This window comes from Oncorhynchus kisutch, linkage group LG5, assembly GCF_002021735.2.
Source record: "Oncorhynchus kisutch isolate 150728-3 linkage group LG5, Okis_V2, whole genome shotgun sequence".
Taxonomy (NCBI): Eukaryota; Metazoa; Chordata; class Actinopteri; order Salmoniformes; family Salmonidae; genus Oncorhynchus; species Oncorhynchus kisutch.
In genome coordinates, this window is record NC_034178.2 from 3,093,374 (window position 1) to 3,108,242 (window position 14,869).

At 45.5% G+C, this 14,869-nt stretch overlaps 2 protein-coding genes across 2 annotated transcripts; both read left to right on the forward strand.

Annotated features, from left to right (window-relative positions):
- The first annotated feature begins 2,888 nt into the window (after positions 1–2,888).
- Positions 2,889–4,802, forward strand: LOC109890503 (gap junction beta-2 protein). Its single transcript, XM_020482432.2, has 2 exons — positions 2,889–3,586; positions 4,016–4,802. Exons 1-2 carry the CDS (start codon positions 3,102–3,104, stop codon positions 4,377–4,379), a joined length of 849 nt encoding a protein of 282 aa, XP_020338021.2. The 5' UTR covers positions 2,889–3,101; the 3' UTR covers positions 4,380–4,802.
- Positions 4,803–5,297: 495 nt separating this feature from the next.
- On the forward strand, positions 5,298–12,662 carry LOC109890348 (gap junction alpha-3 protein-like). Its single transcript, XM_031824067.1, has 4 exons — positions 5,298–5,550; positions 6,993–7,055; positions 8,148–8,235; positions 8,352–12,662. The coding sequence occupies exons 3-4, from the start codon at positions 8,167–8,169 to the stop codon at positions 9,708–9,710; spliced, it is 1,428 nt and encodes a 475-aa protein (XP_031679927.1). The 5' UTR covers positions 5,298–5,550; positions 6,993–7,055; positions 8,148–8,166; the 3' UTR covers positions 9,711–12,662.
- Positions 12,663–14,869: the final 2,207 nt, after the last annotated feature.

Below are 14,869 nucleotides of genomic sequence, written 5' to 3' on the forward strand. Positions count from 1 at the left end.
ATACGGTACACACTCACAGTCTCAATACAATACACACTCACTGTCTCAATGCAATACACACTCACTGTCTCAATACAATACACACTCACTGTCTCAATACAATACACACTCACAGTCTCAATACAATACACACTCACTGTCTCAATACAATACACACTCACAGTCTCACTACACTACACACTCACTGTCTCAATACAATACACACTCACTGTCTCAATACAATACACACTCACTGTCTCAATACAATACACACTCACAGTCTCACTACACTACACACTCACTGTCTCAATACAATACACACTCACTGTCTCAATGCAATACACACTCACTGTCTCAATACAATACACACTCACTGTCTCAATACGATTCACACTCACAGTCTCAATGCAATACATACTCACTGTCTCAATACAATACACACTCACAGTCTCACTACACTACACACTCACTGTCTCAATACAATACACACTCACTGTCTCAATACAATACACACTCACTGTCTCAATACAGTACACACTTACTGTCTCAATACGGTACACACTCACTGTCTCAATACAATACAATACACACTCACAGTCTCAATACGGTACACACTCACTGTCTCAATACAATACAATACACACTCACAGTCTCAATACGGTACACACTCACTGTCTCAATACAATACACACTCACAATCTCAATACGGTTTAACACTCACTGTCTCAATACGGTACACACTCACTGTCTCAATATGGTACACACTCACTGTCTCAATACGGTACACACAGTCTAAATACTATACACACTTTCTCAGATGAGCAAATCATGTCTGGCTGAGGAGGACATTACCAGTTAACATCACTCTGGTTGTGTCTCTTGTCATGCAGCACCAGACCCCAGTGTCAACTCACCTCTTTGGTAAACAGAACTGTTGTTGTCGCCAAAAGGAGCCACACAAAGCCATGCCTGTACTCACTACCCACCCCACCTCAGCCCTATCGAGCCCTGTACCCCCTCCTTCCTCTGCCCTCACCAGGGTTTGTGACCAGTGCCCACCCTTCAGCTCCTCTGCTCTGTCCACACCCAATCTACCATTGGGCATCCGCCCCCAATCCCCAAGAAATAGAAGACAACCGTGTGTGTGTGTGTGTCCTCACTGTGCCCTGCTGTTATCCTGGTGGGGCAGGATGGGGGTGATTAGAGAAACCCAATCTGGTGGGAGCAGTTTGGTAGTGAGGGATGAAGGGAGGGAAGAACAGAGTAGGGAACAGAGAGATGAATAGAAAGGAAAGTGTTTCACCTCATCCACTGAGACATTCAGACAGAAGGGGAGTGTTTGGGATGGAATCCTGTATACTGCTACAATGCAGTTCAACCAAGGTGCATGAATAAACTGGATCTTGCAAGCACCTGGATGGGGGTGGGATGGGGTTGAGTTGGGGTAGGGTTCAATGTGTTTTGTGGAGTGTTTAAGTCTAGATTTAGCTAAAAATTCATTGTGTGTAAAACATTCCCTGAGGTCAACATTTTGACCATATTTGAGTGTAAAGACATCAAGACCTGGTTTGTGTATCCACACACCCAAAAAAGTATAATCACCCAATGTGGGATTCGCTGTTTGGTTAGAACCACAAGCAAGCAAAACAAAACCTCTTTTGATAAACTGACTGAATGAACTCCTCCTCGGTCAGTATATATACACACACACACACACACACACACACACACACACACACATAAATAAATAAATATATTTGAGTGAAGCAGAGAAAGATGCAAATCAGCACAACATCTATGGCTGTGTTTCTTATACATAGGAACATCCGCTCAAGACTCACTCAAACTGCACTTGTTGTCGCTCCAGATTTCAGCTCCGCCCCGAAACTGACGTCACGTAGGTGAATCCACAAGTTCAGGTGCGTCTCTGAGAGCGCTCAGAGCACATCAGTTCTAGTCAGCGGTAAATCAGTGGACTGCGTCTCACCCTAGACGGTCTCTCCCTGGAGCTCTGTTGGATCTGACTATGGCAGAGTGAACCAAGCAGAAGAAGTAGGGATACATGGAGCCTCCCTGACACTCAGGAGAGAAAAGGTGAGGAAGACAGGCTGATGTGTTGTTCTGTTCTCTGTCAGCTGACTTCTTTTTCTCTATTTATTTCATTAGATGGAACATTTCAAAAACTTTGGAGACGTGTTATGTAAAATGTATTATTGTTATCACATGATGAAAGTATTGTGGGGTTGAAAATAATAATTTCATGCACAATGTCTTGAATTTACCTATCATAATAATAATAGATGTATTTTATATAGGGCCTTTCATTACACATTGAATCTCAAAGTCACTTTAAAAACAACTTATGAAGTGAATAAAAAAACAACGCTTCAACTTATTGATATTTTATTACTATAGCATGGAAACCCCATTGATGTGAATATTGTGTGTCTTCGAGAGGTGAATGTAACGTGCAGTTATACAAACTTAGTACGGCTATATAGCTCAGCTCTACACTCTTAGGGGGAACCTATGAGGGTTCCTCGACTGTCCCCATAGGAGAAACCTTTGTAGAACCCCTTTTGGTACTGGGTAGAACCCTTTTGGTTCCAGGTAGAACCCTTTTTGGTTCCATGAAGAACCCTTTCCACGGTTCTACATGGAACCCTAAAGAGTTTGATTTGGAACCTTTCCCTATGGGGAAAGACAAAGAACTACTTTTTTCTAAGAGTACTACACATTAGAAATGTTGGCTGGATCAATAGTTCATTATAACATTGGCACTGGTCTAGCCAAGCAACAGTATTCAGTTCTCTTTCTCTGTCTCTCTCTCCTCCTCCTCTCATCTCTATACTTCCTCCTCTCATCTCATTCTTATTCTCCTCCCTCTCTATTTATTTTTTTAACCTCAACTTTCACCCCCCTTCTCCTCTCCTCTCTCCCTAGAGTAGAGTGGATTGTTCCTGGGCAGCAGAGGAACGATGAGCTTGGGGACCCTGTACCTAATATTTTCTTATCTCCTCCTTCCTCTCTCTCTCCCTACTTCGATCCAGGTCTCACCCCCTCTCTCCTCTGGTCTCTCCACAGGGTAGAGGTGTGTGTTCTGGGCCAGAGGAGCAGGAGAGATGACCTGGGGGACCCTGTACACCCAGCTGGCTGGTGTGAACCGCCACTCCACCAGCCTGGGGAAGGTGTGGCTGTCTGTCCTCTTCATCTTCCGTGTCACCGTGCTGGTCCTGGCGGCCGAAAGCGTCTGGGGGGACGAACAGAGTGACTTTGTCTGCAACACCCTGCAGCCGGGCTGCGAGAACGTCTGCTACGACCACTTCTTCCCTGTGTCCCACATCAGGCTCTGGTGTCTGCAGCTTGTCTTCGTCTCCACGCCCGCTCTCCTCGTCGCCATGTACGTGGCCTACCGTAATCACGGCGACAAACGCCAGGTCCTGCAGCAGGGTTCAGTCGGGGGGCGTTGCCGCAGCGACAAGGCCCAGGCGGCCCAGGAGGCTGAGCTAGAGAGCCTGAGGAGGCGGAGGCTGCCAATCGCCGGGCCGTTGTGGTGGACGTACGCCTGTAGTCTGGTCTTCCGCCTGCTGTTCGAGGGAGGCTTCATGTACGTACTGTGTTAGCTCACTGAGCAAAGCCTAACAAGTCTTTATTTCAGGCAGACAAGTTACTTGAGTGTAGCTCAATGAACCACCTCCATTACATACAAACGCTTAAGAATAAGATGTAGATACACTTCCTCAAGATTCATGACATCACCATATACAAGTGTAAGATCTTAATTTGATCACCCTGTTGCAGGAGAATGTTCCCGCAATGCAGGAAATGTCAATCTTGTAGTGTATTTGAGGTTAAAAAGGCTTCTGAAGTTTGTAATTTCCACTTTGAAATGTCAAAAAATGTCCATTAATTATAATCAACACAATAATTCACATTTCCTGTTGCTGTAGGATTATTTACCCGCTGTTGCAAACTGTCTGAAATAAAGATGCTACATCTGTAGTTCTAAGCCTTTATCTTCCCCTTCGTTCTCCAGGTATGCTCTGTATGTGTTGTACGACGGCTTCCAGATGCCCAGGCTGGTCCAGTGTGACCAGTGGCCCTGTCCCAACGTGGTGGACTGCTTTGTCTCCCGCCCCACAGAAAAAACTATCTTCACCGTTTTCATGGCCGCCTCCTCCTGCGTCTGTATGGCTCTCAACATGGCCGAACTGGCCTACCTGGTCGCCAAGGCTATCGCTCGGTGCCCGTCATCACGGCGCAGAGGGGGGAAACAGAAAGGGAAGGGTGCAAACTGTTCCTCAACCTCTTCCAAAGACAAGACTCTGCAGCAGAACAAGAAGAATGAGAAGTTGTTGTTGTCCTCTTCGTCTGGGTCCACCTGCAGCAAGGCGGTGTGAGGACGGGGGAGCTATAGACATAGCGTACATATGCACACCCAGACGTGCAAAACATAAGTAGCCTACAGTACACACACAAACAAACCAAATCATAAATATGTGTAAACACTGTGTAGTCCACTCCAGACATGCACAGATCTCCTTCCCTGCTCAGTCACTGGAGTCACTATGCCATCTAGTGGCCAATATACACACATGGCCACTGACCCAGGCCGACAGACAGGCCGACAGACAGACAGACAGTTTGTATTGCTCCTATGGAATTGTGATGATGGTAATGAAGAGATAACATTGTAAATACACTGACAATGGCATTCGCAGAACCACAGTAGAGTACTACGCGTAACTCGTACTACGAGTTACGCAATGACCTACAGAGGATGTGTGTGTTTTAAAAACTTGTGAAATAAAAAATATTAGATATTTGATATACTGTCGGATCATTGAGACACATTTTAGCAAAGCTGCATTTCACCATTTGGGTGGTGAGTGGGCAGATGTTTGTAAATCATGTGGTTGTGTTAGTGGGCCTGAGGAAGCACATCCCAGCACTTAATCATGAGATGTGACGTATTATATATATTATTTTCAGATAGCATAAATGTAAAATAGAGTAATACAAAAAATATACAAAGTGCACAAAGAAGATGTTCAGATAGTACAGGTAATATGGGAGAGGAACATCAGTCCTGTACTATAACTCATCTATATGCATTTATGCCTACTCTCCAACATAGTCAAGGCCATCATTTCCCCCTGCGCGCGGAGACGCCATGCACAATTTTGGAGTCCTGGTGTGGAATTTTGGAAGAGCAGGGTGGCAGGGTGGGATGGGAGGTGACGGGGATTGACGGGTGGGCGACGCCACCCCCACCCTCCACCCTCCCCCACGCGTGCACTCATGGATGGTCACACAATGTGACAGTAGCGATGGCTGGGCACGGGACGCAGCCGCTGCGTTTGCGGGACCCCATCTCCAGGTTCCACACGCGCCCTTAGACTAGCATCGCTTTGCTCACCCTCGCGCTGTCTCTCTCTCTCTCTCTCTCTCTTGTTCGCTCTCTTTCTCTCGCGCACGCCTGGCCTCGAACCCCGCGGGAGAAAAGAAGAGAACGCAGATCGCGACGCTTCCGGGAAAACGTTTTTGGCCGGCCGCTTTCAAAGGAGATTGGTAAGCTGTCAGAGCTGGGGAGTGAGAGGGAAGGGGAGGGATCTTTCTACCTGGGAAGGTCTGTAGGATTTTCCAAGCCTTTCAAAATAGGGATAGCTTCAGTGACCACCGGATATTGCTTCAAGTGGCCAAGGCTTAGGGAGTCTGTCCATCCACCCTATCCTTACGCTTATTTGGGAACGCCAAGTAGACACTTTTACGCTCACCAATTCCAATGCGAGTGATGTTGACTTGACTTAGCCTGCAATCAATTAGTGTATCAATATGCATTCTGTTAGGATATCTACTGCCTAAGGTTTATATATTTAAATAACTTGGGTCAGTGTGGTCAAAGAGTTAAATGGTGCGGCCGCTGGAACACAATGCCGCTGATCCCCGTCAATAGCCAGTGCCAAGGAGCACAATGCGCGTCTGGCAGCTTCTCTATTGTCACAGGTGACAGACGGTATTTCATCAAAACCTCAAAAGGATCAACACATATACTGTGCAGCTTGATACATACTGTCATTGTAGAGGGGTATTGCACCACTTTGATACCAGCGCGTTATTGAGTAGGCTAGGCCAGGCATAACGACCATGGAGTCATCTATTGAAATGAATATTGAACTGTAGAAGGCCAGTGATTTGAGTTGAGCTAGTATGGGCTACATTCAGCAACAATGCACCATAAAATCGATAGATTGGGATACTGTGGTAATCATAGTAATCATAGATTTGACAGTAACAGCCTGCCTGTGTTTTAACATGGGGAAAATAGGTCCTTGTTTTCAAAGTTTGTAAAACCACTTCATGTCCAAACAGGAGTTTGTAACAGGTAGAGTAATGCAGCTGGGATCTGTTGTGTTGTTGTTGTATCTATGTATTGGTGATATAAAGCCCTCTGTAAATGCATATCAGTCGATCCGGGGCAAATATTTCCCCTCATCAGCAGTTCTGTGTTCTGATGATCCGAGCATTCCTCCCAGGCTGTTATGTACTCATTCAGACTGCCACAGATGGCCAGCCATTGTAACCCGCTTGCCCAGCAACACACAGACAGGCCTATGGATGGATTGTATACATTCCTCAATTAAATCTGCCTTTCAAAACAAAACACATATGTCCATCAATGCTGTGGCATTCATAGGGTTCATGGTTCCATGCAGTCTGTCCAATTAGAAACACCCAAGTCACCTATTTCAGAGAAATAGACATTTTGTGGGAAGATGATGTAGGTTTTTGACTTTGAAGACATGATACATTTTTATTGGTGGCCAGTAGGCTTGTAGCCAGTTTTAAAAGATTTGAGTTTTCCACTCATCTCCGAAGTGTCTATATCGTAAGTTGCATGGACAATAGGCATACAAAAGAATGGTTAATTAGAGTATTTGGGTAATGTGAGCATATTTAAATGACATTATAATTGTAATTCATAACTGATATGATTTGTTTTTTGCTTCCAGGTATTGTATTTCTTTTGAACCACTAGTTGATGGATTTATCACTGACAATACAACAACATTTTAGTAAGTCCACCGTCTGTCACTACTTTGGGTGCTTTTTTGTGTCATTGGACATCTGGTCCTTTTTTCATCTGCTTTGCAATGTGTTTAAAAGTTGCCGTGGGCACTAGATTCTCAATTGTAGCTGATTTGAAACAGATACAACTGTAAAATGTCAGCACTGGGAAAAACATTCCTTTGAATTGCTGCTAATGGTTCTAGTAGGCCTGTAAGAAGCACAATGGTGGTGCTCATGATTTTTTATTGCCACGTTTAACCTCAAGTCTCCAGTACTGTGATTAGAGAATGTATTAGAGAAGTATGTGGCCGGTCGAATGGGAAAGTGATCAAGGCAGCTTGTTAGTCCTGTATGACTGACTCGATGGCGTCCATCCTGCGTCTGAGGGTGGTTGTTCGGTGGTCTCCACAGCTGTTCTGGGCTGTGCTGAGTGGGATGCCACATTACAGAACCTCCAGATAGAAATGTATTAGAACAGATATGTATCCTTTACGTAGAACAAGGAATCATGCCGCCTCCTAAATGCATCCCTGCTGCCTCCTTCAGTGCCAAACGCATTGGCTTTGACTGAGAGATTGTGTGACTTCACAGAGTGATGTCGGGGGCAGAAAATACATAGGATGGATACAATGTGTGTGCATAATATGACAGTAATCTTTTGTAATATTTTGGCTTCAAACCAGAGGTCAATGTTTGTTTTGGTTTCTGAACCTGTACATTTTCATTCAAAGTTTTTATTCCCCTCTTCTCTCATGTCCCCCTCTCTCATTTCCCCACCTCCCTTTCTTATTTTCTTACCCTCTCAGTTGTTACTCACCCGTGCTTGTGCTCCCCCTCTCCCTGGCCTATGCTCTCTCATTCTGTGTGTGTTCTCTCCCCACCTCTCTCTTCCCTCTCATCCCCAGTCGGTGCCTACACAGCCCTATTCCCTCTCTGTTGCTCCCACCTATCTCCAGCTTTCCAGCTTTCCCCTACCTCTCTATCTGCACCTCTCTCCTGCTTCACCCAACCTCTCTCCTCCAGCCTCTCCCCCAGCCTCTCCCCACCCAGGCCTCACCCAGTTGCTACTCATCCCAGGCTGTGCTCTCTCTCCCCAGGCTAGAAATCGTGTGAAGCATGGGTGACTGGAGCTTTCTGGGGCGGCTGCTGGAGAACGCTCAAGAACACTCCACCGTGATTGGCAAGGTGCCTGATTGATCGATTGATACATTTATACAGTTATTTGATTGATTTACCCTTTTATTCCTGTGGTATATAGCCCCTTATTCCGTCTTATGTGGCGTTATGTCCCTTGTGTTCAGGTGTGGCTGACAGTCCTCTTCATCTTTCGTATCCTGGTCCTGGGGGCGGCTGCGGAGGATGTGTGGGGTGACGAGCAGTCGGACTTCACCTGCAACACGCAGCAGCCCGGTTGCGAGAACGTGTGCTACGACGAAGCCTTCCCCATCTCGCACATCCGCTTCTGGGTGCTGCAGATTATCTTTGTGTCCACGCCCACCTTGATCTACCTGGGACACGTGCTGCACATTGTCCGCATGGAGGAGAAACGCCGGGAGAAGGAGGAGGAGCAGCGGAAGGCCAGCCGGCACCAGGAGGAGAGAGACCCTCTGTACAGGAATGGCGGAGGAGGAGGGAAAAAGGAGAAGCCCCCAATCAGAGACGAGCACGGTAAAATCCGCATCCGGGGGGCTCTCCTGCGCACATACGTGTTCAACATCATCTTCAAGACGCTGTTCGAAGTGGGCTTCATCCTGGGTCAGTACTTCCTGTATGGCTTCCAGCTCAGCCCCCTGTATAAGTGTGGTCGCTGGCCCTGCCCCAACACGGTTGACTGCTTCATCTCACGCCCCACAGAGAAGACCATATTCATCATCTTCATGCTGGTGGTAGCCTGCGTCTCCCTGCTACTCAACCTGCTGGAGATATACCACCTGGGATGGAAGAAGGTGAAGCAGGGGGTCAGCAACGAGTTTGCGCCCGACCGAATGGTGCTCCCCCTGGACAAAGACGAGGCGGTGGAGTCCAACATGATCCAGGAGGTGATCGCCCACCCGGCCCTCAACTGCTTGCCCACGTATGGTGGCGTGAACGTGGTGTACCTGCCCAACGAGCAAGCAAATGCCACGACCGCTATATCCGAGCAGCAGGCAGCGGCGGCGGAACTCAAGATGGACCCTTTCCATGAAGACTTCCTGCTGGAGGCTCCTCCCATATCCTTCTACAACAGCGAGGGCAGTGGCCAGCAGCAGTCCATGGAGCAGAACTGGGCCAACATGGCCATGGAGCTGCATACTCTGGACGCTGCCAAGTCCTCCTCCTACCCTCCTCCTCCCTCCTACCCTTCTCCGCCACCCTCCTCCTCCTCCCCCACCTCCTCTGACCAGGAGCAGTCACCCCCTCAACCGGACACTGCCCCTCTTATCCCCGACTCCCGCTCCTCCACCCTCCCGCTGGGGGAATCGAGAAGGGGTGAGGAGCACCAGCAGCAGGAAGAAGAGGAAGCGGAGGCGGCGCTGCCACTGACGCACGTTGATGATGTCACGGTGACCCGGGTGGAGATGCACGAGCCGCCCATTTTCATAGCGGCTGACGCCCGCAGGCTGAGCAGGGCCAGCAAGACCAGCAGTGTCCGAGCCCGGCCCGACGACCTTGCCGTGTAACACATACATACACACACACTCTCACACACCTTCACACAATCACATACAAACACATGCAGACCCCTATCCACCACCGCACCCCAACGCCTCTGGGTTCTATACATTTTATATCTTTGAGGCTCAGGTGTCAAATGTTGTGTGAAATACAGAGGCGATGTGGGGGGGGGGGGGGGGGGGGGGGGCTCTGGAGTTGAGATGCTCCTGACATTACTCTCTACAGAAGTTGCGTTATCTGGAGATGCATTCGGTGAGGTGAGGCATAGCTTAGTGCTTCAACGTTATGAGGTGCCAACACGTGTGTGGAAAGGGAACACACACATTCACTGTTTGCAGCTCAGATGCCATGAAAGGATTAGAGATATTGGACTAACTAGTTTGGGACATTAGCAACATTTCGGATGAATATAATTCTGCTGTTTTCTTTATTCTTTGATGGTAGACATCAGAAGAGGGTTTGCGCTTTCGTTCATTTTTTTCTCTCCCCCGTTTATTTTTTATTTTCTTGTGATGGACCCTTTAAGATGCAGCCGATGTGTCCTATTGTCTCTTCCTGGTGTCTGTCTGTCTGCCTCGTAGCTAGCCGTCTGTCTGTTCCATGCTCACCCTTCCTATTAAGCTGAATGAAGAGAGGGACGCTCTGACAGTATGGTGGAGTGGAGAGAGACGGGGATAGGGTACCTGGGTGGCACTTTATTCAAAATGACTTGCTATTTACTTACAAATGACATGTTAATCACACAATAATACCTTGTGAATTACTTGTAAAACAAGCACGACTAGGCACATTTTGGTACCAGGTAGTTAACAATGAAGTACCCTCTGATAATATGTAACGTACCAGTAAATACCAGGTTAATACCAGTGCATAAGGTAACGTCCTACCGGTTACTGTCGTGTGTAGCCATACTAGTGTGAAGCTTCAACCCATGTTACCACCTCGATCCCAACCTGGGGCTTGGTCTTTAGGCTTCACAGGCTTTGTGTGTGTGTGTTTCTGTCTGTGTGTGTGTGTGTTTCTGTACGTTTCTGTGTGTGTGTGTGTGTGTGTGTGTGTGTGTGTGTGTGTGTGTGTGTGTGTGTGTGTGTGTGTGTGTGTGTGTGTGTGTGTGTGTGTGTGTGTGTGTGTGTGTGTATGTGTGTGTGTGTGTGCGCGCAATAGATATATTATAGAGTCTTGTTTCAATGTCTACAACAACATTTAGGCAGTTACATCAGGGTAAATAATATATATATGTAAATATATTACATAGTACATATAGGGTATGTTATACATATAGAATTATCACTTATAAAGAACCCATACTGATGCTTGTGTTTGCAGTGTGTTAAAGAAGTGTGTGTCCTCATCGTAAAGAAATTCAGCAGATTTAAGACTGTAGGCCCACACTGGTAGTCAGTATGGGAAGTTTCAGTATAGTGCTTAGAGAGAGTAGGCAATAGAATTGCTAGAAGATAGATAGATACGGAGTATTATTTAAGGCAATGACATTTCATTCTTTGTTACTGAGTCATAATAGCAAAATCAATAGGAATGTGCATTTGCGTATCATTTTCTTAAACTCCTGCCAGTTTTTAAAATCAGAAAATGGCTCTTAACATGCAGTTGTATTTCTTTTAAGCTTCCTGTTTTTTCTCTCTCCAAATTAATTAATTTTATTGTCATCTAACATTCAGGAAAAAATCATAGCTATCGAACAATGTTTTGGACAGATCTCTTTTGCATTTTGTACCTCTTTATGTTTTGAACAACGGTATATTCTGTTACTGTGAAACTACAACTCACTACTACTGACTCCCTCAAGCACTTGACCTTTGACCTTGTTATGATGAAATCATATGTTATCATTCCACCACCACCTGGGGATATTACCATAAAGCAACAAGAAGCAGGGGGCACTTCAATTTTGCTATTTAAAGTAAGAACAGAAAGTTGTGATTCTTACAGTACATTTCAACAATGTAGATAGGCTGTTTGTTCCCATTTCTCTCTCTATCTCCCCCTCCTTTACCCTCACACTCGTCCTTCCTTCCTTCCTTTCTTTTCTCTCTTTCTATTATTCTCTCTCTCTCTCTACACACACACACACACACACACACACACACACACAAACTCTACATTGGGGTACATCTTGGGATAGAGGGTTTAGACCGAGACTGTGAATGGGCTGTTGCTGTGCTCTGCTGTATGATGTGTTAAAATGCTTAGAGAATCAGGTCTGCTGCTTGTTGCGTTGCCACACACACAGAATCCAAGTGCCTCACAAATTGTTTACATACCATGCACATACAGTATGTTTTAAAAAAGCCACCAGGTGATGGGATCGAGCTGTGACATTGTAATCCAAAAAAAACGCTGTCCACCAAAGAGAGAAAATCTCAAATGGCCACCAATAGAACTCTTTCTATTTCTATTAACTCATCATTTCTGTTTATAACCTTGTCATTTCGGTTGTTTAAAGTTGACACTTTAGCATGTAGATAATGATCTCGACAGTTAAGACAGAATGGTGTTCTAAGATCAAATAACAAAGGACATCTCAAAAAGAGGATGTCTCAATATTTTATAAAGTATTTATTTTTATGAGAGAATTACCAGATTACCAATTACAAAAAAATTGATTTTGAAAATAATATTGCTACTTTGTTGATTTTTTTGTCAAAAAAATACAGGAGAGGTGTTTGGCTAGGTTAAAGTTATACTCCATTGTTGTGTCAGGCACCCCCCTGACATTTTGTTGGACTTTTGGAATCTCTGGCGTGGAGTGAGATTTCATTGGCCAGTGAGGCAGGGAAGGAGATTTAGATATGCTCAGACCAGATACCCCATTGTGAAATCACTGTCTATGAAGAGAAGTGCCTTACGTCTGAACTTTTGTAAGAACATGTTGATGTAAATGTTAATTTACCTCAAATGTTTACAAAACTGTTAATGAATAAACTTTTTGTACCATATCTAACTTGTCGCCTGGGGGTTTTGTTTGGTGAAATAAAATATGTGCTTTGGCTTCTCACAATGCATAAAGAGAGAAAAAGTTGTGCTTTTTGAGGACATGGGGGTATGAAGGGAGGGGGAGACAAAGTGAGAGGAAAGGAAGGGGTGGGGGAGAGAGGAGAAGGGAGTGAGAGGTTGGGAAGACACACAGGCACATGGTTTTCACACTGTGATGAGGAACGTCCATCAAAATGCAATTTAGTTTCCTTTATAACATGCAACTATAGCTAGCCTATCTGACAGGCTGTAACCAACACCAATGGGGAACAGTTGGGTGTGATAGTGAAAGTCAAGATATCTCAGTCACTTTCAGTACTTAGCCCTTACTGGTTCAGTATTCACAGAGATAAAAAAAAATACAATTTGGGGAGGGGCCTGAGGGAAGTGTAGGGGTGAAATGGATCACAATCTTGGAGAATTGGGGATGTCTGGAGTGAATTTGGTGGATTGAAGAAAAGATAGTGGGCGAAGTCTTGGACTAGGAGAGGGAGATCTTAGTCCTTGGAAGAGTACAGACAGCATATTCCATCCTTAGCTCTCCCTCTCTTCCTTCCCATCTCCCTCTTTTGCTCTACATACAGCTCTCCTACTCTTCCTGTCTCTCTCTCTCCCCCAAACCCCACTCTGTGGTGTGCTCTCTCCCGCTACATACCTCCCCTCCCTCCACATCTCCCACTCCCCCGCCTCTCAATTCAATTCAAAGGGCTTTATTGGCATGGGAAACATATGTTAACATTGCCAATGCAAGTGAAGTAAATAATATACAAAAAAGAAATAAACAATAAAAATGAACAGTAAACATTACACTCACAAAAGTAAAAAAATTAATAAAGACATTACAAATGTCATAGTATGTACTGTATATATACAGTGTTGTAACAATGTGCAAATGGTTAAAGTACAAAAGGGAAAATAAATAAGCATAAATATGGGTTGTATTTACAATGGTGTTTGCTCTTCACTGGTTGACCTTTTCTTGTGGCGACAGGTCACAAATCTTGCTGCTGTGATGGCACACTGTGGTATTTCACCCAGTAGATATGGGAGTTTATCAAAATCGGGGTTGTATTTGAATTCTTTGTGGATCTGTGTAATTTGAGGGAAATATGTTTATAATATGGTCATACATTGGGCAGGAGGTTAGGAAGTGCAGCTCAGTTTCCACCTCATTTTGTGGGCAGTGTGCACATAGCCTGTCGTCTCTTGAGAGCCAGGTCTGCCTACAGCTGCCTTTCTCAATAGCAAGGCTATGCTCACTGAGTCTGTACATAGTCAAAGCTTTCCTTAAGTTTGGGTCAGTCACAGTGGTCAGGTATTCTGCCACTGTGTACTCTCTGTTAGGGCCAAATAGCATTCTAGTTTGCATTGTTTTTTTGTTAATTCTTTCTAATGTGTCAAGTAATTATCTTTTTATTTTCTCATGATTTGGTTGGGTCTAATTGTGTTGCTGTCCTGGGGCTCTGTGGGGTGTGTTTGTGTTTGTGAACAGAGCCCCAGGACCAGCTTGCTTAGGGGACTCTTCTCCAGGTTCATCTCTCTGTAGGTGGTAGGTGTAGGAATCGCTTCCTTTTAGGTGGTCTCTCTCTCTCTCTCCCCTGTTGTTTTTTCATGGCCACACTAGTTCATATCATGTGATTGGCAGAGGATTGCCTAGTTAATCTCTGGCTATAATTCCCCCTTCGCCACTGGCCTCCCCTGCAGACCTAGCCCACTGACCCTGCTGAGAGCAGCACTTCCTTTATGCCCCTGAAAGCACAGGGGATTGAGCCCTAACAACAAAAACTAATCACCCTCCTCCCCTCTCTTTCTATCGCCCGGCCACTAGCCTGGCAGTGTGTGTGTGTGTGTGTGTTCATGTGACACACACATCAGTCAGGTGAAGGTTAGCTGCCAAACTTTTCTCTGTGACCCTTTCCAGGGATCTGGGAAGACTATCGTTGCTATGCAAACATTAGCACACAGACGATAAATTGGGTGTATCAGGCATCTGCCTGACAACTTTGGTAAAGAGACACCAGATGCTGGGTAACTAGCCCATCACAGAGCTAGATACCTATAAATGATTTTGCCACTGAGCTTGTCCAGGTAGAAATGGACCGTTGGCAAAGATCTAGGACCAGTTTACCATCACCTTAATTAAGGGGGAACACAAAACTGACTTAAGATC